We start from the raw sequence: 26,636 nt of genomic DNA on the forward strand, positions 1-26,636 counted from the left end.
GAATCACAATAGAAACCATTTATCTCCAAGGCACTCACCACCGACCTCAGTGTCATCAAAGAGAACAGATTTTACATTTTGTGAATTCAGGAAGTGAAGTTGTAGCCTGTCTAGCACTTGTATACCCCAAAAGAAGGACAACACACTTGCATGATAAATAGCATACCCGAACGATTTGCTTCTTGGAGTCTAATGACATCCATAAAATTCAAAAAGCCCTTCCAGACATGAATTGAACAGATTATCATTATCGTCACACATTGCTGTAACTGTTAAATATGCCTTTTGCTTCTTCCAGATAAGAGTTGTTTGAGAAACTTGTCACACTGGCTAAGCTGTGATTGTATATATGAACATGATAACAACCGAACAAAGAATAATCATAACCATCACACAACAGAAGCTACTGAAATCACAGAAGCTCTCGAGCTAGCCGCACCGGTTTTTCCTTTAGAAAGGCCACGTCACCATTAGATGCTGTTAGCAGATGGTGATTTGGCTCCTCCTCTTCACTTTCCATTGATGCAGACAACCCAGATTCTGATCCTTCGTCATCTGCAATATAAAGGCAAGATTCCCTTGTTCTAAGGCCCAACATTACACAACCAGTTTGAATCGATTTAGAACCAGTTTGAATCGTTTACATTTTTACATGAATGAATGCATAAAGTACATCCTCGGAGAAATAAATACTCTGCAAAAAACAAATTGATTTCAGGAGACCATGTAATTAGTAGCTGTTCTAATAAATAGAAATGAAATATGGGCCAACCCGAAAAATTCCATGTTTAAAATATGTGAGTTGAGTTGGTTCAGCCCATGTTTATATGGACTAGAAAATTCCAACTCAACCCAACCCTTGAAAGTTGCAGATTAAATGGGCTAACCTGTCAACCATTTGTTTTACAATTTATTTTTTTTCATGAATTTTAAAAAAATACAACTAAATGATGAGTTTCATTTGATATTCCTTCATAATTCATTCAATATACACGACATATTAATCCATAATATTTGTATAAAATATATGAATTGATCCGACTAAGTCATGCCCAATATGATTTATCCCCCAATTTTTCTCCTTTTTTAAATTTTTAAAAATAATATGGGTTAGATGGGATAACCCTAACACATATGGTTCCTGAATCATAAGGTCCGAGCCAAAAAAATTCGTTTTTATTTGGGCTAATTTTTTTCCCAACCCAACCCGACTCATATGATCAGTTATTCAAGCCAACCCACATAACTCAATGCATAATCCCGACTCAACTAACAAACAAACAAAAAATTATTTTTCAAGGAGCACCAAAAATAAACCTTGAGATTTTTTCAAAAATCAATATACATCTAGTTCAACTATTAACTTGTCAAATGTGCACCAGAGTGTCTTGTATCATTCACAGGGAAAGAAATAAGACCTGTTCCAACTTTGTTTTTTTGTATTTTCACATCGCAAGTGTGCATATAATTTCACATTTTTTTCTAATTAATCCTCATTAAGTTGTGCAAAAATATTGAAAAAGTGCTAGAGATATCACGAGCCATGTGCTATTCCATAATAATGTTTTCTTTATCAGACTGTCAATAAAGCCAGATCCAGGAGAATATTTGCATGACGAGGTTCTCTGCATATCTTACCAGTATATGTTAGGCGTTCAGGAAGATGTCTAACTGCAGCAACCTGAAGGCTTTCTGGCAAAAGACAATTGCAGAAAGAACCTGAAAGTATAGACTACATATGATCACATGCCAAAAACAGTAGCATCTAAAATCACCAGATTCACAGAAAGTCAAAGACACAGCCAAACATGAGCAAGTATGCGGTGATAGGAGCAGAATCTGATTCGAAATGTAAACCAAGGCGCAATGATAGGCAACACATGCATGCCTATTGCAAATGCACAATACGTTGCAGTATCCATCCAAACAGATGAAAGGTCAGCATGCACAGTCCTCACCTACTCGAGCCATTCGATTTACCCATGCAGGGATAGGCTTTCCAGTTAGCCGTTGACAGACTTCATCAGTAAAATGGTTGCAATTCTTGGCAATCAGATGGTAAGTATCTCCATGATAATCAGAAGAAAGGCGCTCAATGAAGGAACGAAACTCTGTGCCAGACAGGTCAGTGCTGCCTAATACAACTGATCGTCTAAAGATAAAGCCAGGGCAGCTTCTAGGTTCAACCTCAAACACTCCACTTGACGGATACTCATGTGCTCCAAAGCCATACTCCATACCATGCACTGCCCATGAAAACATCAAGCTATATGTTTATTAAAATTGGTAATTATAAGTTAAAAAAAAAAAAAAAAAACAGTGCATCTATGCTCCTTGTCACTAATTTGTTCAAGGGACATAGTTCTACTCCTTTTATTAAGATAGCTTTTCTCACTATCATTCGCTCTGCTGTTAGATATAGAAACTTGGATATTCCAAAATTGGTACACTAAAATATAAAGGAAAACTTGAATAGAAACAAAATGTTTAGTGATGAGGTGAGTAAGATACTGGCCAAAACGGAATGTTCCCTTTACTACTTATACTGTAAATGGTCATCTAAGTTTCACTTGCTGATGATATATTGGAATAGACACCAGGTTACTACAATGCTTTATGCATCATTTGGGCTTTTGGTCCAAATCTTTCTTTGACACAGTTTGAAGTCAATGTGAGTAGATGGGATTCTCATTTACGGACTAATATTCTGACAAAAAACCGATGGAGAGATCAAAATTTTAAGGTTCATGAAGTCAATTTAACTTGAATGCTTGCATTAATGTACTGCTAAGTTACTATAGTAATCACAAAGTTATCACTGAATAATATTAAGAATATAAGTAAGTAATCTCAAGATTCGGCAAATCAACAATCATATCATCAAAATCTCTTTCTACCTAGAAGACCATCAAGTGCAATATAAAGATACTGAAAAGATCAGGAGAAAGTTCAATAAAGCAAACAGAGCGAAGTCACAGTCATGCAATTGCTAATTGGAAAACAGAGCCACCATGACTTCTTCCTTGAACAGATAACTCGTATATGTAAATCAGATTCTTTTTTTAAAAAAAAAAAAGTGGATATCAATTTCGACAAACAAAAGCTTAGATCCATTGGCAAAACTCAAAAGAAACAAAGTTCATTCAAATATAAAATCACAAATTTAAAACAATAGAAAGCTATCTCCTGAATTCCCAAGTAACCATAAGGAGTGATACGTTCAATCAAATCCCAGATGAGTATGTCTAAGATAACAGCAAAGCAAGTAGTCATAACTATCATGTACGCTCTTACTGTAACTCGTGATGAAATTCCATTTTTAAAAGGAGGCTTTACACAAATTTAAAACAACGTACACAATGTGACAGGAGTAGCAAAGTGCAAATGGAAAGGTAAAGTTCTCAAGACTATGGTAGAACATCAGAACATGCTAGGAAATCAAAATGGAAGATCATATACCAAATTACCAACCATTTTTATTTTCACCAACCCTCTTTATTTTCAATGTCATCCAGCAACCTATAAGCTAGGTGGGGTGATAGGCATCAAGAGTCACTTCATTTGTGACCAAAAATTACCTACTAAATTTAAAGGGAGGTTTTACCAAACTGTTATAAGATGGTGATGCTAAAGCGTAGTGAATATTGAGAATTCAGTAATGATTGTATATGAAGAAAGGTTGGAGTGGTATCCATCAAAGAAAAAATAGCATATCAATTAAGGTGACTTATACATGTGCAAAATAAGCCACTAGAGGCGCAAATGAAGAAAAGTGGAGCATATGGTCTTTAAATCTCTGAAAAAATGTAGAGACCGAGAAAGACACTCAAAGGAGTTATCCCATAGGACCTAATAATAACTAATATAACTGGAGAGTTAGTTGATATAAAATCATAATTGCATTGTGCGATTCGCGTAAGAAACCTCAAATTGTCATCTGGCCCTGGGTGTCATCATCCGGAACTCTATTATGGTGTACTACTCTCAAAATTCGGTAATAAGATAATATGATAAACCACAAGTGTAAGCAGCTCTACTGTACTAAATAATTTTCATTTTATTTTCTTTTTAACATGCAAATGTCACACCATTATATCTTAGTAATGCTGCGGATGTACAATAATGGCCTGATAATTCACATAATAGCTATGACGAAAAAGAAAATAAGAACTGAATTTTAAATATAAGAAAGTATGCAGATGACACATACCAAGAGAATCATGAAAACGCCATACCTTCTATACCGGAATGAAAGATTCCAAGTCCAAACAAGTAAAGATAATTGTTTATAGGAGTGAGATCATATACATTGAGATAAACCATAGCACGACTCTTTTTCTCATTATTTCGCTCCCTCTCCGACCTCAAACTCGAGTTGGAGCTCGAGCTCAAGGGGAACAACCGCATCGTAAGAAATTTCTTCACCTCCTTCACAATTCTCCAACTATATGCTCAGAATCACAAGCCCATACTCTACGGAAAAGCCCAGCCTGTGCAAAACATTTTACAGAAGTAGGCATATCATTATGAAGCATCGATTTTCAAACATACAGCAAAATCTAAATTCTCCTTTGGTTGGTACCACAGAAATGAAAATAAAAAGAAGGCTGAAATAGCTGCTTAATTGTGAAATTGAAGCAAAGGAAGTGGAAACGAAGTAAGATCAGTTCAGGATGGAAGGCTAAGAAAAAAATTTTCCAAAAATTCTTTGATGGAAACCTGAAAATGAGAATAGTGGGCATATCAAGCAAGATCGAAGAAGAAGCCCAAAATTCAGAGCAGGATCTGGCAGTGCACCATCAACATAAGCAAAAGAATTGAGGAAAGGAGTAGGAAGCTAGGAAGAAGTATAGAACTTCAAAATTGAAGAAGAATTTGGAGCAATCAGCCTTTCGAAGCAAATGCAGAAGGACTTAGACCTTACCCAGAAGCCAGAAGCCAAATCACAAGGATTGTCGATTTTGTACCATTCACCACACCATTTCCAAGCAAGGCAGCTAAATTTTGGGGAGGCAGCCATTATTAGATTTCTTTTTTTCCCCCCCCCAACACATCACAATTCACAAGATTACACAAATTTCATTTTTCTTCGATCATCATGCTCCGCGATTACCCTTTTTTTTTTTAATCTGTATAAGCTGTGATTACTTTATAGACTTTCATGGGAGCTAAGATCACTTTACTGACTTAATTTAGACTTAATTTGAAGTACATGGGTCCGCCACGCGTAAAATAATGAGGTGCACAATTTTTAATAATACCATTTGTTAAAACAAAAATTACTCCCTCCAAATATAAAATATTTTTAAATAAAATCTCACATTTTAATAAATTTTATAATATATAGTCAATAATTTTATTTTTTTAAAATTAAAATATAAATTTTTAAAATATTTTTTATTTAATAACCTAAAATCTATACTTAATTAATATTAAATGAAGAGAGAGGAAATAATATTAAAAAAATAATTTATTTAATAAAATTTTAATTTTTTAAAGTATTTTATATTTTAAAATATAAATTTTTAAAAAATATTTTATAATTTAAAATGGATGGAGTATTATATAAGAAAAGTTTCATTAAAATTCCCTCTAATCCTATAATTTTGAAAAGTAACTTTTTAATCCTAATTTTTAATTAATTTTTATGTTAATCATTGTTGTTTAAAAAATTAAATCTAATATATTAATATTTAAAATTTTTATGTTGATATTTTTTTTTTAATGAAACAACCTCTATTAACATCAGAGATCATAAGAAGAGTCATTAGGTAATAGGTATAGTTTAATCTTAAAAAACTGTAAGAGCAAAAAAATACAAAAATTAGGAATATAGTGCTTTACCCAATTGGTTTTATTATACTCACTTCGTTTAAAAATATAAAGTATTTTTAATTAAGTCTCATCTCCAATAAAATACTTACCTAATTTTAAATTAATCTTATTTTTTTATATTTATTCCTATTAAGCACCCTATAATAAATATAAAATTACTATTAATAGGGACACTTTTAAAAAAAAGACAATGATTACACCTTGAAAAGACTAAAAATACCTTACATTTTTTAATATTCAATTTTTTAAAAAATATCTTAAATTTTTAAACGAGAGAAGTATTCATTTTGAATTTAATGAGTAGTACTATGGCAAGATTGGGAAGGCATAAAAGCCAAGTAAGAAGTACCAACTTGGATTCATTAAATTCCAAAAAAAAAAAATTGAGTACTATGATAAATAACTTTTATTCAAGCAGAAGAGATTTTATTTCCATTAAATATGTTATTCTGTTTGGCCAAAAAAATTTCATGATCTTAAATTCAAGTTTTATGATCATTTGAAGCTTAACTAGATTTGAATTTGGATAGTCTATGGCACTTCAATTGGCTATTATTAAAACAAAACAAAAAAAAAGAGGCACACACACACGCACATTTTCAAGGGTATCTTTGCTCGAAATATTATTCAGCATTATTACAGTTAATTATTTAAACTAAGCATTTGTGTTTAAAAAATTATAAATGTCTTTTTCAATACTTTGACAGTAAAAAGAGCACATTTGAGAGATCTACCAAACATTGATTGCCTTTATTTTTGGGGAAAATAATTGAAATATGTATTAATAAGAAATATAAGACAATACATAAAAAAGAATCAAAAAAAAAGATATGCCTTCAATTTAAAAATATAAAATATTTTTAATATTTTAAAATATAATTATTGCTTTTTTTTAAAAAAAAGTGCTGAATGAATTACTTTATATTTATTTTATAATAAAATATCTTATTAAATATAAATAAATATAAAAATATTTATTAATTTAAAAATAAGTAATGATTTTATTAAGAGTAAGATTTAATTAAAAATACTTTATATTTATAAATTGAGAGTTGTCCTTTAAATGTTGATAACGTTACAGACACGGCAACTTCCTAAATTAAGGACCACCTCAGCACAAGTATTGTGAGTTTAAGAATATAATAATGAACCTGGTCCCCATTCTTAAAATGTACAGAGCCTAATTAAGGGTTTCATATATTATATGAATCATCTAAATTAAATATTTTGAAATTAAAAAAATATTTAAAAAAACCAATGAAACAACATAAACTGTCTAAATTTAATTTAAGCAATCAAAATATGTATTTCATATGAGATGCACATTAGAAAATAATTGGAATGATTGGATTTTGAAAGGGGAATATATAACATCTCACATGGGCTGTCTTGTGTGTGGGAGGAAATAGAAGCAAACCCACTTCCAAATTTCCCTGATTCGAATCTTATAAGTGTGCTAGATAGCTATATTATTTATAATTTAAAAATATTACCACTTGCTATAAACTTTATATTTTATATTAATATTGATAAGTGATATATGGCAAGCTATCTCTTCAGCAATACCATCAATAAAGCCAAGAGGTGCATGTGTGTTTCCTAATGAAGAACACGCCAAAGAAACTTTTAGGTTGTAAATGCAATTACTCACCACCACAATTTTTGTTATAATACTTAATTAGTAACATCATCAATATCAAAATAAAATTTTGATGTTATACTATTTATAAATCCTAAATTTGCCTAATTTATTGGAAAACTTGTTGGTTTAGTCGAGATGATTAGTTCTAATCATCCAGTTAATCAGTGATCCTAAAATATATATAAAGGGTATTGCTTTGTGTTAGACATATGAATGTTTAATCTTACATAAAGAGAAAGGTTAACACAGATACTCACCTTTTGTGTTTCACTTTAAAATATTTTTGCGGTTAGTTATATAATCCTTCAAGTAAAGTATTTTTTTTCTTCGTAATTTTGTATCATATCATAATCATAATAAAATGTTGTTCATTTTCTTTTTGTCTATTTATTCATAAAAAAAAAATAAACAATTAAGGTGTAGTGTCGTGAGGTGTGCTAGAGACACGGGGTCTCAAGAGGATGAAAAAACCTAACTTCTAATCAAACGCAGGAAACTCGAGCTCCCTTATCACAGTTCACTCGGATGTGAGAATGCGAAGTGAAGAACACTAATGAAAATGTAAAAAGCATAGATGCATTAATTAAAGAAATAGGTGGCGGGCTATGCCGACCGTACAATAAAAAGTAAAGACTAAAGCTACATGATAAACAAAAAATAAAGTAACAGATGCAGAGTCTGAGACTGATAGTTTGTTGATGTTGATAATAATCTGATGATCCCATTGTTGAGAGAGAGCTCCTCTATTTATAGATGATTCTGGCTTGTGCTCAAGCCCCATGATTGCCACTTTTCTTGAATTTATAAAACACATCCTCCATCATGTTCACTCATTATGGGTGATAGTTTTGACTTAATAACTAAAACTTCATAAACATTTTTTTATATAATTATTTTAAAGTCAATTAAGTTGAGTTGGGTCAGGGCCTCCATGTTCACAATTTAAGTGCAAACACTATTCAATTTTGATCGTGTTAATAGAATTACAAATAGGTCATCAATTGATTACAGTTAGTCAAACTTAGTCAACAAGACATTTAAGCATTTTTATAACAACCCTAACTGACAACCAACTTTAGTGGAATTTTTATTAAACTTACAAGACTTGCAGCCTGGCTGGAATGACATTATAATGAATTTTGAAAAAAAAATTATTCAAATAGTTAAAGAAGTTCATAATTAATTATTGAATCATAATCACATTTTAAAATAAGTTTTGAGAGGTTACTTATATATTTAATTTTTATTGTTAAATAATATATTTTACTTCTTAAATAAAGTTTAAAAAAATTAATAATATTAAATACAACTTTATCAATAATTTAATTTTAATTTATGATAATTTGTACAGCTAAAATTAATTTCAATATCCAAATAAATTGCGTTATAACATAATCAATTATAATTATAATAAATCATATTAATCAATTATTTTTATAATTAATTATACTTAACTGAAATTCAAACAAACTATTACAATTTAGGGATAATTACACACAATCCCATTCAAGATAATTAATTACTCTCAAGTTCATTGACAACTAATCTTCAAAACTGAGAATAATTAATTATCTTGAATGGGGATCTTAAAGTAATTCTTCTTTTTATTTAAGATCTATACATAATTTTTCCTAATTATATATAAAACTCCATATAATCTATGGAACCCCCCCGCCCTTAGCTCTAGATTGTAAAAATCACTCCGTATGTAGTATAAAGAGAGTTTAAGTAGTCACCAAATATGTTTTCTCTTTGATCCAAAATTAAAATAAGTATATAAGCCCATTAATATATTAATATATAATATAAAATGAACAATGATATTTCTTTCTCAGAAAACGCAAGTCAGCTCAAGAACTCCTCGATACGATGAAGGGCTAATACTTTGAGTTATAAACTATTGGGCCTAATCTGGGCTTCTGATAAACACAGTTTAGGCCCAAAGCATGACATGCCAGGCTCAAGTCTCACTTATTTATGCCAACATTTTCAAACAAAGAAAAGGATTTCAACAAATTCAAACAAAACATGGTCATAGAGAATCAAACGGATTTCAAGTGTAAAGTTCTGGTTTAGCTGATGATAATGATTGAGGAATGATTTAAATTTTATTTACGACTTGTGAATAATGCTAATTAGGTTTATAATGCTAGATTTTATAATCAAGAGAATGAACATTGTCTGTCACATTGGTCCCCATGTGCATCAGTAAATTCCCACTGTGGAAACAAATATTAATTTTTTTATTTTCGGTATAATATAACCCAATTTTAATTTGTAGCTATATGCACTTCAAATAATTTAATTTAAACCGAACTAGGCGTTAAATAGGGGAAAGCTTTTAGACGAAAATGTTTTCTGTATTTTTTTTTTTTGTTGCTAGGAAATAATGGCTTCATTTTTTTTTTAGAATGTCTTATTAATATTGTTGCTTCAATTCACTTATTTTCATGAAATAATGCATTTTGTATATCTTTCTCTTCATATTTATCAATTAAAATATACCAAGTATGTGAATTTTATTATAGCTCAAGATTAAATTATTAAATTTCCTTAGATTTTTTTTTTTATTATCAAAATCCTGTGGTGCTGAGTCTCCTCCATAATCACAAGTGCATGCTTTCTATACCAGTAAAGAAATGGAACCCGCATTATTGTCATATAAAAAAATTAAAATATTTTATTTTTCGGAGTCACCAACACATTATTGTCGTATAAAAAATATCATAACTTTGTTTGATCATGCTTGGCATAAAAAATAGCTGTCCTGTCTCTACAAGTTTGAAGAAATTATATTTTTTTTATAATTTTATGATATCTAAACGGTTGTGATATATATATATATATATATATATATATAAAGGAACACACACACGTTTGATATTATGGAAGTTTATTTCATTATATTCATTCATATATTTTTAATTGTAATTCATAACGAATGAATAATAATTAGTTAATTACAGTATATGATATATTAAGTCTAAGTCTAACTTTTAGGCTGACATCATGTTAAAACTGATGAGAAGATTGTGGGCTTTTACTTTATAGTAACATCATACGGAAGAAAGAAATACAATAACCTAACTTCAGCCAATCTTGGTTTTTATGAGTATAACCGATTAGTTTGGCCGTTTAACAGGCGAAATTTCAAAATATAAAATACGTTACTGGTATAAAATTTTATTAATGATATTTTTTAAATATTAACTTTTTATATATTTTTTAATATTTTTTATAAATAAAGTATTAAATGAAGGACATTTTTAAAATTTAAATTTCTATTTTAAAACAATAAAATCATAAAATGTACTCCTTCCATCTCAAATTAAGACACTTTTAAGAAAGATTCAGTATCTCAAAATATAAGATACTTTGATAAAAATAAAATTTTATTAATAATTTTTTTTTAATATTACCTTTCTCATATATTCTCTCTCTTCAATATCATTTTTTCAATGGAGTATTAAATAAAGAATATTTTTGAAAGTTTATATTTTTATTTTGAAAAAGTAAAATTGTAAAGTATATTTAATAAGCTTTATTGATATGTGAGATTTTATTTAAAAAGTGTCTTATAATTTAGGATGAAGGAAGTGTATTTAAGCTTTGTTTTGTTGGTATGTGGGACTTAAATAATATATTTTCCTATAGATTTTGTGCATACATTTTATTTTACTATTTATTAATCATGCATATGGAGCTTATTTCTAGCATAATTTATAAGAGACCCATGCATGTCTGATAATGGAAGAATCATTCAAGGTCATACTTAACTTAATTAATTGCTCTCAAATTTATTAACAATTGAGCTGTCCTGCTGTCATTCTCCTAAATTTAATTTTAAATAAATTCAGAATAATTAATTGTTTTGAATAGAATCTGAATACAATTCTCCCTCTAATAATTGAATATGGAGGGGGGAAGTCAACGCAACATGGGGGCAGCAACATTAGTGCGGGCTTTAGCTTCTGAAAACGTCTTCGCTGTATTGTGTTCGTGTCGGTTTACTGGATAATCAAGCACGTGAAAGGCCAGCGCAGCAAACTATGACTTTGACTTCTCACCCTCTGAATTTTATTTCTCTCCTTCAAATTCAAATTCAAATTACTTTGACCTGTAATTTCTGGTGATACAGATAACAGATCAATAAATACGGATGTGATTAACATGTGTGGATGTGATACAGTGATAGGGATACTGCTCCCTCTAAAGTGTACAGTAATTTTAGAGATATTCATTTGGATATTTCACTCTGAAAACATACGTTTATTAAAAATGATAATTATATCCTTCATATTATTTAAAATTATGTATGAAAATTTTTAAATTTTTCATTCTTTATAATTAACTAAATTTAAATTACATTACGCAAACCAAGAACAAAATAAGAAAAGAAATAATTACTCTAATTTTTTATATTAACCTTATCTTTTCATATTTATAAATTTATCTCAAATTACACCCTAAAAAAGTATAAAGTGATGCACTCCTTCAGTCTTAAATTATAAAGCACTTTTAAAAAAAATTATTTTAAAATATAAAATACTTTGGATAGATTAAGATTTTATTAAATATAACAATTTCAATATTATCTTTTATCTCGCTATAATTAATTTTTATTTATTTTTTAATATATTAAATAATGGATATTTTTTAAAATTTTTATTTTTATTTTAAAAAGATAAGGTTGTTAAGTGTATTTAATAAAATTTATTAGTATGTGAGATCTTATTTAAAATGTCTTATAATTTAAAATGAAGAGAATATTTAATAGGAACATCTGAAAAAATATTACATTTCAAAAGACTAAAAATATTTTATATTTTTTAATATCAAATTCTTAAAAAAAGCTTTATATATTTAAACTAAAGGAGTATTACAAGATATTCTTAACTATTTCATTAAAACTAATGGGAAGTAGTTAACATTAATTATGTTGTAGCGTTGGGGGTGCCGGGAATTGTGGACCACATTTTTTAGCAGACAAGCCATCTATAATCATACCATGAATCAAGAAGAAGATGCGGCAATAATTGCAAATGGCTTAAGCTAATTAATATGGATTAGCAACGAAGGAAGCGTCATTAGTTAGCAAATGAATATGCAAAGAAGATTGGATTGAGTGATCAAAGTGAGCAAGCAAACATGCCTTTTGACGAAGAGGAAGGGCGATACAAATACAATCTTGTAGTCATATTAAATTTGGATAAATAAATATATACGTTACGTGACGGAATGATTGATAGGAACAGCGCTGCAACTTGCAAATTAAGAAAAGTCAATATTTCAAAGCCACGTGCTCGCTTTTTGACATTTCTACATTTCTCTCTCTGACCAACTTCATTCAACTTTACTTCCCTCTTGTCTCTCGCTCTCACAACCCCCCCCCCCAAAAAAAAACCCCCTTTTTTAATTTTTCTTCATTTATTTTTTTCTCAGAAGAATGAAGATTCAACTTCACCATTACTTCACAGTTCACTGTCACTGCGAATGAAAGCGACTGTACCGTGAAAATGCCTCTGATGGGGAAAAAAAGAAAAAAGGACTATCAGAAGGAGGATGACATATAAATCGATTGGAAATAAATAGACAAAACGATAAAAGAATGCAACGGGATAATTATTTATGAAAAAATATAAATTTAAATTCTTACTTATTATTATATTATTTTAATATTTTAAATTCTTATATTTTTATTTTTTATTATTTTATATCCCTCTATAAATAAAGTGTAAAAATTTTAGAGGGACTTAAAATAATAAAAAATAAAAATAAAAAATTTAAAATATTAAAAAATGTATAAGAATGTATAGAAAAATGCAAGTAAAGCGTAGGATTTAAAGTTATGTTTTTTATTGTTTATTTATTTTAAAGTCCTTAAAGATTTAAAAAAACATAATTTTTTTTTCCCAAGTCACTTTTCTAACTCTACATGATTATAGAAAGCGTAGCAGTTAAAATCTGAACCATAATTATTAATATAGGAAGTACATTAGTTATTATATATAACTAAACTAAAATTGTTTACGAAGTGAACTTACTGTTACATTATTAAACTAACAAATACGCTTCCTATATTAATAATTTCAACTTTTTTATTGGCAACTTTAGTTTAAATTTTAATAACTACATATGTCTTATATTATTCTATTAGTGTTAAAAATGTGATTTTACAAAAAAAAAAAATAGATAAGTCCTTAATGAATTTAGAGTAATTTGTCCATTTTATGTTATCATTTTATCATTTGTCTATTTTGTTGAGAAATATTTATCATTTTTCTTACTTGCACATTTTGTACCCCCATCATGTCTTGAATAAAATTATCTCTAATAAAAAGATATTTATGAACAATGAAAAAAAAGCTTATTCAATCTCAATCTTTCTTTATAAATACTCCCTTCATTTTTTATTATCAAAAAAAATATTACTTTTAACTTATATTTTTTTATAAGCAAAATCATCCATTTCAATAAGCATTTATTACACGTTTTTTAAATTATTCCTCGTAATTTATATTAATAAAAAATAATTAATATATGCTTATATCAATTAACACAGGATATTTTAGTCCACATATTTTATTTTTAGATATAATTATTATAATTAATTAATTTTTTTAAACTATGTGATACATTTTTTCTCTCTTTTATAGAGGAATGGAGGAAGTATCTACTAAATGTTGTGTTTTTATAGGTATCCATTAGTTTTTATTTTATTTTCATCTCATTTATCAGACAAACCTAAATTTTTAACTTAACCCACACAGAACCTGTCTCTTTGCGTTACGTTCAAACTAAGCTATGACCATAAAATAAAAATTGTGAAGCTTTCATGGAAATTATATTTTATTGCCGGTCATCCATTCATAATCACGGTTATTAGCTTTGAAAATGAAATTCACATTTCAATTATTTAAAGGTTTTGGTAAATCATATTTTATTTGTAACACACCAATTTTTTTTTTTATAATTTAACTCAACCATAGTTGGGTTACAGCCACCCAATATATTTTTATATCAATAATTTCGATATAAAATATTTTATAATTGGCTTCAACTCACACACTATAACATTTCAAATAAATTTTTACCTCCCACATGCCATTAGGCTAAATCACATTTGTCCATCCTTATACTCCCAACAAGTAAACTAAATCACATTTGTCCATCCTTATACTCCCAACAAGTAAACTAAATCACATTTGTCCATCCTTATACTCCCAACAAGCAAAATAAGCAATTTAGTCAATTTTCAACACAAGCTAGTTATTTGGTCTTATAATCATGTCATTTTAACCAATCCAAAGTAAACCAAATATTAAAATTACAGTCATCCAAATTGTACCAAAAATAGAAATAGTTTGAAAGGCATGATTACATTTATATATTCATATAATTGACAATAAACAAAAAGCCCTAATATTGGCAATATAACACATTATAAATCATAAATTAAATACCCAAAAGAGACAGTGGATCTATACCACTAAGCCTCTGGGACTCCTCCACGTGTCACTCGTGGCTCTTCTCCTAAAAATTGTTGACCACATAATGAGACTCAAAAGTCCCAGTAACCAAAGCCAATTTATGATAGTGTATACAAACAATTAAGTGTGTGCTTACTAAGTGAGAATTAAAAATAATATAATTCCAACAAATATAAGAAATATTATAATAAACACAAACAACCATCCTTATATCCTTCCATTAACCTCGAGCCGTAGCCCTCACTCGGTGCTAAATTACCCGACTAAAGGTAGATTAGCCCGAGCCCTTACAAACCACCTATTGAGCTCCAATAGGGGCGTACCACGTGGCACATAAATACAACAATAATAGCAAGTCTCCCAACACCTCCCACAATAATTAAACAAATTCATAATAATATTGCACAATTATACAATATTATAAAAATTCATAATTTTCTCAATAATCATCCAATTAACATGAAGTAACACTAATCACAAATTAAAAGCATGGTTACCTCGTGGCTTTTTCAATAAATTATTCCTTAAAATTTCTCCCTCACCACAATCTTCACCAGTAATACAATCTACAAAATAACATATTATTTATAAATATTAGTTTCAATTTTTGAAACTAATAAAATAATTCTAATAATGGAATTAAAAATATAACATAATTCCTAATTTCAATCTTAATACAAATCTATAGTTAATACTATTAAGTAAAATTTTTAACTCCTCTTTTAATTATCAATAAACATTAATAATCTAAAAATTAACTTTTAAACTAATTTCTATTATCAAAATTTTCTTTTTATTTCATAAATTCGTACCTAAAATACCCAAAAATTAAAAATTGAGTTTCTAGTTTAGAATCATAATCCTATAACCATAATAATTCATTTCTCGTCCCAAATAATTATCTAAACCTCAATAAATCAACATATATTTTCAGATCTAGTTTAAGAATTTGATCCATAAGCCACAAATTCAAAGATCACCAATAAATTTATACTCTAGAATATTTATTATACTACTAACAACCTCAAAAATCATATTTATTCAACATAAATTCATCCCTCTTCCAGATCTTAAATTTTCTACCACTACAAAATCAGAAATCAAAGAAGAAGGATGACTAAGAAAAATTTTTAGAACACTTACCTAGTCTTAAAAAGCTTAAAATCACACCCTAAATATCATATTAAAAACTCTTACCTTAAAAATTTAGATATTTTGCACCGGCGACTCGCTTCTCTCCGCCTCAGCTCGCGCGCAGGAAAAGAATTGCAGAAATGAAAGGAAACGGGTGAGTTTTATAAAAATTCAGTGGGTCCCACACATTTTTTTATTCTTTTCTCTCTCTTCTTTCTTCTTCTATTTTTTTTATTATTTTTCTTTACTATTGTTACTATTGAGGCGGCAGCACGTTTTCTTTCTTTCTTTTTTTTTGCAAACCTTTTCCTTTTTTTTATTATAATAATAATTTAATAATATATTTTTTTAATTATTTTTTTTAAAATTTTTTTTATTTAATTAATTTTTTTTAGAATTATATCCTAAGTTAGATTTAATAATCATCTCTTACTAATTTTCTTACCTCTAAATATTATTTTTTTATTTCTATTAATCTAAATTAACTATTAAAATTTAAATTGAGATGTTACATTATTATCTCAGGCGCACACAAAATACGTTATCATCATGATAAATAATTCTTTGGATTATATAGAGACATTTTGAATGAGAAAAAAACAGAATTACGATTTAGCCAGTGCAATTTTTTTTTTTTTGACCTAGCTAGTGCGAGTTAAAATTTTGTGCACTTCAACATTTTTAATATATAAATTTTTTTCACAAATTCTTCTTATCTTTACTTGTTTTCCATCTCATCTTCATCATTAGAGTCAGCATATTGGGTAACCCTTAATGGTATTTTGCGTCAGTACTTTTCAGCTCGAGTCATGAAGACCAATAAAATTAAGATTTAAAACTCCTAATTGAAGCAATTGCATATAATTTATTTCATTTTTAAAAATTTAAAGTTGACTCCATTAACTTTTTTTTTAACTACAAACTTTTCAATTATCATATTTTAGTTATCTCACTAATAAAAATCTTCATGCCATATTAAAAAAATCAGGTAGCAACTTAGGCAATATCCAATGTAAGTTGATAATAACAGAAAATTATGAATAAAATTTTTATAAATTTATTATTAATTTATATTAGATGTCATATGAGCTGCTATATGTATTTTTAAATATGTCATGGCTACTCTCCTAATAAGGTAATTAAAAAATAATAACAGAGTCCATGATAAAAAATAAAAAATTAAGAAAATTAATTTTAACTTTTAAAGATGAGAAGAGTTCCATACAACTATTTTAATTTAAGAGAATTTTATATATTTTAAATTTTTTTTAATGAACAAAGAAAACTTAATCATATTACGCTTGCGTGGTTGAAATATTTATACATCGAATTAGCTTGAAAAACTTGATTGTAAGATAAAGTTTTTTCTTAAGCCTGACGTTAGATTTTTTTCAAAACTTTGTTCAGGTTGGAGAGTTCAACTTGACCTAAATGATTGGCTATAATACATTAAAAATAAAAGTTTTGTTAAAAATTTATTTCAATTAAATTGAATTCAACGTAATGTGAAATGAGAATTAAAAGATAATTCCATCCTTAAATTATAGATTCAAAACATAAACTCATAAATTCATTTTTAGTTTAATGTTACTTTTTAACTTCAAAAAATAGCACAATATAATTTTTACTATTAATGAATATTAACTTTAATTATTAATTGATAAAAAAATAATAAAAAAACCTCTAAAATTTCACAAAAAACCAATAAAATTTAATGGGTTATTTTCTATAATTTTGTAGATATTTTATTATTATTTTCTGATCAATTAATCATAAAGTTATTTTTTGACTTGCATTATTTTTAAAAATTAAAAAAATATGTTTAATGTCCAGATGTTCTAGGATTTATTGTTTATAATTTAAAAATTAAATTAATTATTTAATACTCTCTGTGTCTTAAATTATAAAATGCTTTTAAAAAAATTTCATTTCAAAATATAAAAATTTTAAATAGATTAAATTTTTATTAAATATGTCAATTTTAATATTATTATTTTTTTAAATAATTTTCACCCTTTTATTTTTAATATATTAAATTATTAATATTTAAAAGCATATATTTTTATTTTGGAATGATAAATTTATTAAATTTATTTAATAAAATTTATTAATATATAAAATTTTATTTAAAAATATCTTACAATTTAAGATAGAAAAAATATTAGATATCAAATGATTTAAAGAGAAGAAATACTAACACAACATTTAAATTAAAAATTTCTCTTGGCAGCGAGTATGATGGATAGTGGCAGTTCAAAAAATCAAATAAATTGAATCATTTAGCATGGGTCACTAACAAGATCAAATTGTACAATGGTTCTCCTTTTAATTTTTTTTTTAAATGCTCTTTATTTCATAATTCATACAACCATGAGTTGTGGATAACCCAAAGTGGGGTGAGGAGATAACGGCGATAACGGCGGGACTGCGAAGATGTCCTTCAAATCACTATCCCAGAAGCCTGTCCACATTGACGGCGTTAGCGGTGTATCCCTTATTCTTCCCACGTCAGATTCCGCCGTTCTCTCTTTCTTCACTACTGGTTTAACTTCCATTTCAGCCTCCACCGCATCATCTTGCCGCCGGCGTTTTTTTCTCCTCCGTGCCGTCCGTCGAACCGGAGGTTCCTGCTTCCAGAGGGAAATTGAGTATGGCTTTGGATCCGCGAAGCTTAAACGCGGCTCGATCGTAGGCTTTTGCGGCTTCGATCGCCGTATCGAACGTTCCGAGCCACACCCTAGATCCACGTTTGTTCGGGTCCCGAATTTCTGCTGCGAACTTGCCCCATGGTCTCTGTCGGACTCCTCTGTAGTGCCTTTTTACTTCAAGGTCTGACTTATTCTGCACGAACACCTCTGAAACCTCCTGTTGTTGATCCGGGTTTCCAAATTGGATCCACTCGGTTTTTTTCGGTGGCGTAATTTTCAGCGATGGTTTCCGATTTAAGTGAGATTTCTTCTCGACGATTTGGGGTGTAGTTTGAAACTCGAACATACAACTGCTGGTCTGTGAGCTAGAGCTTGAAGTTGCCTGTGAGTTTGCATTTGATTCGGAAAAATGGGAGTTAAATTGTGAAGCTTCGGTTTCGAATTTGGGCGTTGAGAGGTCAATGACTTGATTTTTGAACTCGAACTCAAATAGGTTTGATGGGAAGTCGAATAGTTCAGGGAGGTAATCAGACACAGTGATAGAAGAGTCAGAACTTGATGATTGGGAACAAAGAGAGTCAGAATCAGAGCTGGTAATTGCTCCGTTCGGTTCACCAAACGAGAGCTGTAGGTGTTGGATAGCGTCGCTTGCTGAACTGCCAACAGGAGACAGTTCACCTAGAAGATGCAATTTTATACGATTGAGGGCTGAAAGTTCAACAGGATTTGCCATGAGTATGACTTCAACAAAACCAAACTAGATTGCAAAATCGATTCTCTGAAGGAGAGGAAGAAGTAGAAGAAGAAGCAGAAGAGCTTATGAAACTCTTGAGAAGATTCAGAGGAGATAGGATTGCGTCCGGGTTGAGTGAATCTGCGAGTGGAAAAACTGATATATATAGACGATAGAGGCGAATTTTTCAATGGATGCGACGATGGAAGGAGGAAGCTTCGCATTGCCTTCTCAATCATTCTCATCTTTGCATTATCCTACGGGATGGGACACCGAGTAAAGCTGTTCTATAGCTTTTGTGCCGTTAGATTGGCAGTCAGAAAAAGACATGTTCTGCATCGACGACAGAGCGTTCGAGGTAAGTCTTCGTTCGTTTTGTTAATTTGGCCACTAACTATTTCACTTTCTTTGCTCTGCCTTTTGGTTCTTTTGTCGTTTGGGCTCCCTTTCGCCGAGCCTTCCCGAAAAGGAAAAGGCGAGGAGAGTGGGACTATAGGAGTGAGGGAGTGAACTGAAATAAAATTATTGATATTTTATATTCCCTCCCTTAAAAAATTAAAATTATTTTTTGGAGGGTTGTATTCATAAATATAAAATATTTTTAATTATTATTTTTTTAAAATATTTAATAAATCACTTTATATTTATTTTAAAATGAAACGCTTTATTAAATAGAGATAAATATAAAAAGATAAAATTAGTTTAAAAATAAGTAATTACTTTATTAAGTAATGAAATTCGGTTAAAAATGTCTTACATTTTTTACCAAAAAAGTATACAATAAACTATTATTATTATTATTATTATTATTATTGAATTGATTTCTTTACAAAACTGTCGCATTATTAAAACAAATTTCTTTATTGAAAAAAAATCAATTACTGTTTCATTGAAGAAACATCTATTGATAATGAAGAGCTGTTGGCCAAAAAAAAAAAGAAGAAGATAATGAATTGTTGAGTGCTTTAACAATTTTCTAGTGATTATAAAAAACAAAAGGCGTGAAGGTTAAATCTTTTTGATATGATATAGAATGATGGTTAATGTCCTTGAGATAATCGTTGAGTTAATTTTTTCTTTTTTAAAAAAGGAACCCTGAAGATTTGGTCTCTGTCTCCCTGATGAACAAGAAATAACTTTTTGTACTTGGAGCTTCGTATATAAAACTAATCTTTGGCTCTAACGTGCAACTTCAAGTTGAAAATTTCATAACATTTTATGTATTTTTGTTTTGCTGAATTTCCGGCGACATCAATGTTTTATTGTGTGAAATGTTCGTAGCTCATGACTTTCATAGGCCTGCAAGACTTCTACCTTTTAAAAATTTAAATACATTACGTCAGTGTGTCATCATAAGCATGGACATTATTCTTCTATGTACTTGGCTATATTCTGTGGTTAGACACATTGACGCAAAGAAGGGCTAAAAGAAACAAAAATAAGAATCATAAGTTCCTTTTATTTTCTATTCATTTTTTCTTTCCTCCTTAGGACCTCCTGACTCCTAATCATCCAACTTTGATCTAGACATCTAGTGCCCATCCTTGATTCATGAATTATAAACTTAGAAAACGATGTTCACATGGTTTATCATCAGGAAGTATTCTAGTTTTATGGCTCTTGAGGAATCATTCATGAATTACAAAATTTATACTTGAAACATTTCAAGGAAAGAATATTGTATAGCTTTCCTTGACCCAGCTCCTGTCTTTAAATTTCTGCCGAATTTGTTGCCGATACCTTTGATTGAGTTCTCATGAAACTGAGTCTAACAAATTTTGAATAAATGAGAAGATGTGAAGCAGTCAATGGTTGCAGGTTTCTTAATGATCAAACTGTTTTTGTCCCCATGCCTGTTTCCAGTTTCAACCACTTCATATTTTATAGTAAATAGATAATATAGTGTGGGACCACTAGAGGCTGAGGGAATCCCCTCCCGGATTTTTTGTTATTGAAATCATCTTCCTCGCAGAAGTTAGTGAAATGTAACAAAGGACTAAGTCTAATTTCTTACCAAGTCTTAGACCCGATGAAGAAGCTGTTAAAAGCAATATCAAATTAATCTTTGATGCTGCCGGACCATAACATCGGCTTCATCACATAAAATTTGATGTCAACATTGTCTCTCGAGACATGTTGCTTAAGACGTTTCTGCAGTGGATATTGCTTGCCTTGAGCCTTTTACTGGGAAAGTAATGACAACTTCAATGACTGAAAGTATGAAGTCATCACTAAATTTCTATTTGTTTATATTCGTTAATCCTCACGCATGCTTTTGAGTGAACATTTATTTATATAGCTTTTCCGGAAAACGTTCAGTATGTCAATCAGATATACTTAAGTATGAATGGTTTTACAAGTGCTAGGAAATGACTATAACAGCAGCAAGAAGCCTAATTCCACTATGATTGGCTACATGGAGTGCATGATACCATTATGCTTTATCATCAACCAAATCTTTGGGAATATTGTTAATAAAGAGATTTCATTCAATAACTTCCATAATTTTTTTTTTCTTTTTTTCTGCTTTGTATTCCACTCTCCTCACTAGTGCCTCCCATGGCCTTCTCTATATATGTTTAAACTATTTTAAATGATTTTCTACAATCTTCTCCACAGTAGATGCCATGCCCATCTTTTCTTATATATGCTCATTATAGATTTTATCTTTTTATGTATACTTGCACATCTATCTTAATATTCTTATCTTTGCTATTTTAACTTTATGCACTTGCTATCCTTTTAAAGTCCAACATTCACTACCATATAACATGACTAATCTTATAGCAGTCTAATAAAACTTTCCTTTAAGCTTATTAGGTACATCCCGATCACAAATAACTCATTTAAGCCTTTGTGCTAGGAAATGACTAAGTCCAATAATTTTGAATTATGAATTAAATATCTGAAAATGCTGACAAGATTTCTCAGTTTACTTGTTCTTGATGTGATTGGAGCAGCGTGTCTTTACCATGACAGCTTCTAGAAGTTTTAATTAAACAAATGACCATTTGGAATGAGGTCATGCATGGCATACCACTTTTCTATTTTGCTTGTGGCGAAGAGAATGAGATGATGAGGAAAAATGAGAAGCAAGAGAAAAGAAATCTTAACTCAGTACATGACATCTTCAGAATGATGTTTTTTTCTTTTTCTTTTTCTTTTTCTTTTTTTTGTGTGAGCTCCGATATCTCAGGTTTTTGACCCAAACTAATGTGGTTGATAATTGAGGGCACCTCTTTGGAGGGCATACCTCCCACCAAGAATTTAATCACTACTACATACCTAGGGCTTGAACTTGAGACCACTGATTAAGCTAAACCAATCCTCTTGCTAGTTGATCCTAGTAGTTGGTGGTTAGAATGATTTTCCATGAGCTAATGTTTGATGTTTCCCTTAATACTTTCAAGCTCAAACTAAGTTCTCTCATTCTTTGTAAAGTTTATATAGGAGGTAAATAAAATGCCAAATGCGTTATTCTCAGAGCTGTATGCTATACCATAATACAAAGATTACTGTATATATCTATAAATTACAATGAAATAAAAGCCTAAATTTATTTTATACTTTGTTTGTGAAAAAAAAAAAGAAAGATCAAATGGGCTTCCCTTACCATATTTATGACTCTAGCAAATTCTTTCTTTGTCTTATGATGGAATGCCAATTTTTTAAATGTCAGTTACTTTTTCAAGATTTGGTTGTTGATGAAGTACAATGATATTGTACAGCTCGTGTAACCAATTTCACCTAATTAGATAAGGTTGCTTCTTCTTCTTGTTGTCATTGTTGATTCCTTTTTCAACAACAACAACAACAACAAGCCTTTATCCCACTAGGTGGGGTCGGCTACATGGATTGCAAGACGCCATTGTGCTCTATCATTTATTAAGCTTTTAGAAATATTATTAATTAAGAGATCACGTTCAACAACTTCCAAGAGTGTTCTCTTAGGCCTTCCTCTACCTCTCTTAATCGGACTCAAAGTTATATGTTCCACTCTTCTCACTGGTGCCTCCCTTGGTCTTCTTTGTACATGCCCAAACCATCTCAACCGATTTTCTACCATTTTTTCCTCAATAGGTGCCACCCTCACTTTTTCGCGTATGTGCTCATTTCGAATTTTATCTTTACGTGTATGTCCGCACATCCATCGTAACATTCTCATCTCTGCTACTCCAACATTCTCATCGTAACATTGTTGATTCCTTTTTCAAATTTCTAAATTATGTTTGCAAAAACAAATGATCAAACAGGCTCCCCTTTATCATTCTGATTTGTCATTTGATTCTAAAATGGCATATACATGATCTCATGCTTTCATTCATTATAGAATTTTACCTTATCAAGTTGAGTTCTACAGTGACCTCAATATACATGTGCGGAAGAAATTGGTAAATGAAACCAAATTCTCAATTTATCTTCTTAAAGTGTCTCTTGGATTTATCATTTCAGCCTTGGACTTCACATCTAGATCAATGACATTGTTGTTGTTCCCTCATGGACTGTGCACAATGTATGAGAGGGAGAGACTGTTTCTACAGATAGAGAGATTTTAAAATGAGAATGATTGTGACTGCTAGCCTTTTTTAAATTGAATATGTAGAATAGATCATAAATAGAAATGAAAATGTAGATAAAACGATAAACTCCTTTTAATTGGTCAAATATTACTACTGCCCTCCATCTTTACAAGTTGCATTAACTGTTTGGTCCATCATGATGTGATCATGTTTCGTGCTTAGATTTGTTTGATCATGGGGTCCTCCATGCCAGTTAAGGTATAGTTAAGTTTAAAGGGTTCTTTCAGATTAATGCAACCATTTGCTTATTGCTCTCGTGTCCCTCGTTTGGTGAAAGCAAAAAATTCTACTAAGCCATGCTGGATATATTGTAAGACAGCCAGTCTATTAAGTTTATTTGTTGGGTTACAGTGACAGTTGTCCATTGGCTGTTTGTCATTGCACTCGTGAACTCTTTGGACCCGTTTGGTTGCTAGAAAGGAAAAGAATAGAATGGATTAAAGAAATAAAGATAAAAATAGAATAATCAATATGAGGAGGGAAGATAAATCAATCACATATTCATAAGGAGGGAAAAGTAATTTAACTCATGAGGTTGAATGTCATGATTTATAAAATTTGTGGAGGGTGTAGTAGTATTGAATTTTACTGTGCTTACTATGAGTGGAAAAGGTAACATACTTTATTTTTGTTTTTGTTTTTTTTTTTTTTTTAATTCATTCCATTCCCTTTCCAACAACCAAACAGCTCCTTTTTTAGTTATTTATTTTGTACCTAGCCATTGAGATGAGCGGTAAATTTTGATTACATCTTGAATTTGTTTGATACCACTGTAATGGGAAAAGTCTAAATTAGTCTCTATGGGAAAGCTTCAGCCAGCATAAATTGCTTGGTTTGGTCTGTACTACTGTTATTACCTCATTTTGTCACGTGCAGGAGTAAAACATTACAGAGAAATTAGAAATAGTTATTATGATGAGAGAAATATGATTTTATATATAGAATTATGGTGGAGTCACATTACCAATTTACCATAACTACTTCCATTCTCGTTTTAGAAGAAATGTGTTTGATTCAAGAGAAGAGAGTGAAAACAATAGCTGAACATCATAATGACTGACTTTGGTACTTGCCCCTGTTCGCTCTCCCAACGATTTTGTAGATTCGCTGTTGATGATATTTAGCCAACTAGCTGAGGAATGAAGTCAGCTTTCCCATCCTTCCGCAGTTCCACTCAACTAGGCTTCTCTTACCTTCTGTTTGGAGCGAGAAGAAAATAGAGGGAAATAAAATTAGGAGAAAAAAGTAGCATAAAGTTTTTCCTCTGATATTCTCCTTCTGTAGGGGAAAATTAGGGAAAAACAAGGATGGAAAATGTTTTTCTTCTCTAATTTTCTGTCTTCCTTATTTTCTTCTCGTTCCTGACAAGGGGCAAAGAGAATCTTTGATGTGAGCCCACTTCCTTCTTGCATAACCAAGAGAGGGTGCTGAATAATTTGAAATTTAAAGTAAGGACAAGCAATTCTCTCCTCCCTTTTCTTGATCCTGGAAAACACGTGGGTGTCAAAAACCAAATCTTACTATGAGGCCAAAGAAATTCTCAAGCTTCCATTTCTCTGCTGCAAGAAGGGTAAGAAAATTGAGGAATGAATAATGATGAAATGAGGGGTAATATTAGCAATGCTATCTACACATTCTATTATCATAAGTAGTACAGATTTGGTGATGTGGCCTAAAGCTAGTAATTTGGGCGGGCTAGACTCATTTGAGTCAAGTCTAAAGTATCATATCTTTTTAAAAAAGAAACTCATATAATCAAGTCCGGTCTTGACTTTTTTCGGCTGGGTTGAAACTAGTTTGTCGAGCTTGATCAAAATTGCCTACTCTACCTACACACAGAGCCAAAAAATTTTAAGAGTCAGGTTCAATTTGGGTCGGGCTTAAAGTATCTTATCCTTATAAAAAAAATTCATATAGCTAAGTTTAGCCCTAACTTTTTCAGGCCGGTTTGGACTGACCCATCGTACTTGGCCTAAATTGTTGACTCTAATGTGACTATTCATAAACTACTCCCTCTGATCTTGTTTATAAAACATTTGTAAAAAGTAATTTTTGGTTCAAAATATAGAATATTTTATAATAATTAAACTACTTTTTTCAATTTTATTCATTTTTAATTAGTTTAAAAGTATTTAATGTAGTTGTATTATTATTTAAAATCAAGGGTAAAATTAAAAATATATCTCACTTTTTATGATATAAAAAAATTAAATTTTTTTAAAATGCTTGAAACAATTAAAAGTATCCTATAATAAGCATTGGAAGAAGTATATCCAAGTTCAATTTTTATATTTTAAAGGGTAAATGACAATAAATTTTTTTAAAATATATAAATAATAATTTGGTATTTTGAAATGTCACAATAATGCAACAACAAAGAAGAATTTAATTTGTTGTTGTATTATTGTGAATATAAAAAAAAGTTATGAATATTTAAATAAAACTTGTCAATTATTTATTTTTAATAAAAGTAATTTAATAATTTATATAAATTTATTAATAACAGAAAAGTCTCAAGAAACATCACGAAAATTATGACATTTTAAAGGATTAAATTATCATTTATATATTTTT

The 26,636-nt window shown here is 29.8% G+C and overlaps 2 protein-coding genes across 4 annotated transcripts; both read right to left on the reverse strand.

Annotated features, from left to right (window-relative positions):
- Positions 1–307: 307 nt before the first annotated feature.
- On the reverse strand, positions 308–5,090 carry LOC129296445 (deSI-like protein At4g17486). 3 transcript variants are annotated; one of them, XM_054935047.1, is made up of 6 exons: positions 4,925–5,090; positions 4,236–4,490; positions 1,959–2,246; positions 1,639–1,719; positions 645–694; positions 352–555 (listed from the first exon to the last, which is right to left on the reverse strand). In XM_054935047.1, exons 2-6 carry the CDS (start codon positions 4,405–4,407, stop codon positions 481–483), a joined length of 666 nt encoding a protein of 221 aa, XP_054791022.1. In that variant the 5' UTR covers positions 4,408–4,490; positions 4,925–5,090; the 3' UTR covers positions 352–480. The 3 variants fall into 3 exon arrangements, with proteins under 3 accessions (XP_054791020.1, XP_054791021.1, XP_054791022.1); XM_054935045.1 differs by lacking the exon at positions 645–694 and having other exon boundaries at positions 308–555; positions 4,925–5,080; XM_054935046.1 differs by lacking the exons at positions 645–694; positions 4,925–5,090 and adding an exon at positions 4,720–4,918 and having other exon boundaries at positions 308–555.
- Positions 5,091–18,353: 13,263 nt separating this feature from the next.
- On the reverse strand, positions 18,354–19,622 carry LOC129296444 (ethylene-responsive transcription factor 5-like). Its single transcript, XM_054935044.1, is given in 2 exon segments — positions 18,354–18,695; positions 18,697–19,622. Coding segments are annotated over 2 exon segments (1,020 nt in total). The 5' UTR covers positions 19,483–19,622; the 3' UTR covers positions 18,354–18,461.
- Positions 19,623–26,636: the final 7,014 nt, after the last annotated feature.

This window comes from Prosopis cineraria, unplaced genomic scaffold (assembly GCF_029017545.1).
Source record: "Prosopis cineraria cultivar Desert tree isolate PC_DT_omini unplaced genomic scaffold, ASM2901754v1 PC332, whole genome shotgun sequence".
NCBI lineage: Eukaryota > Viridiplantae > Streptophyta > Magnoliopsida > Fabales > Fabaceae > Prosopis > Prosopis cineraria.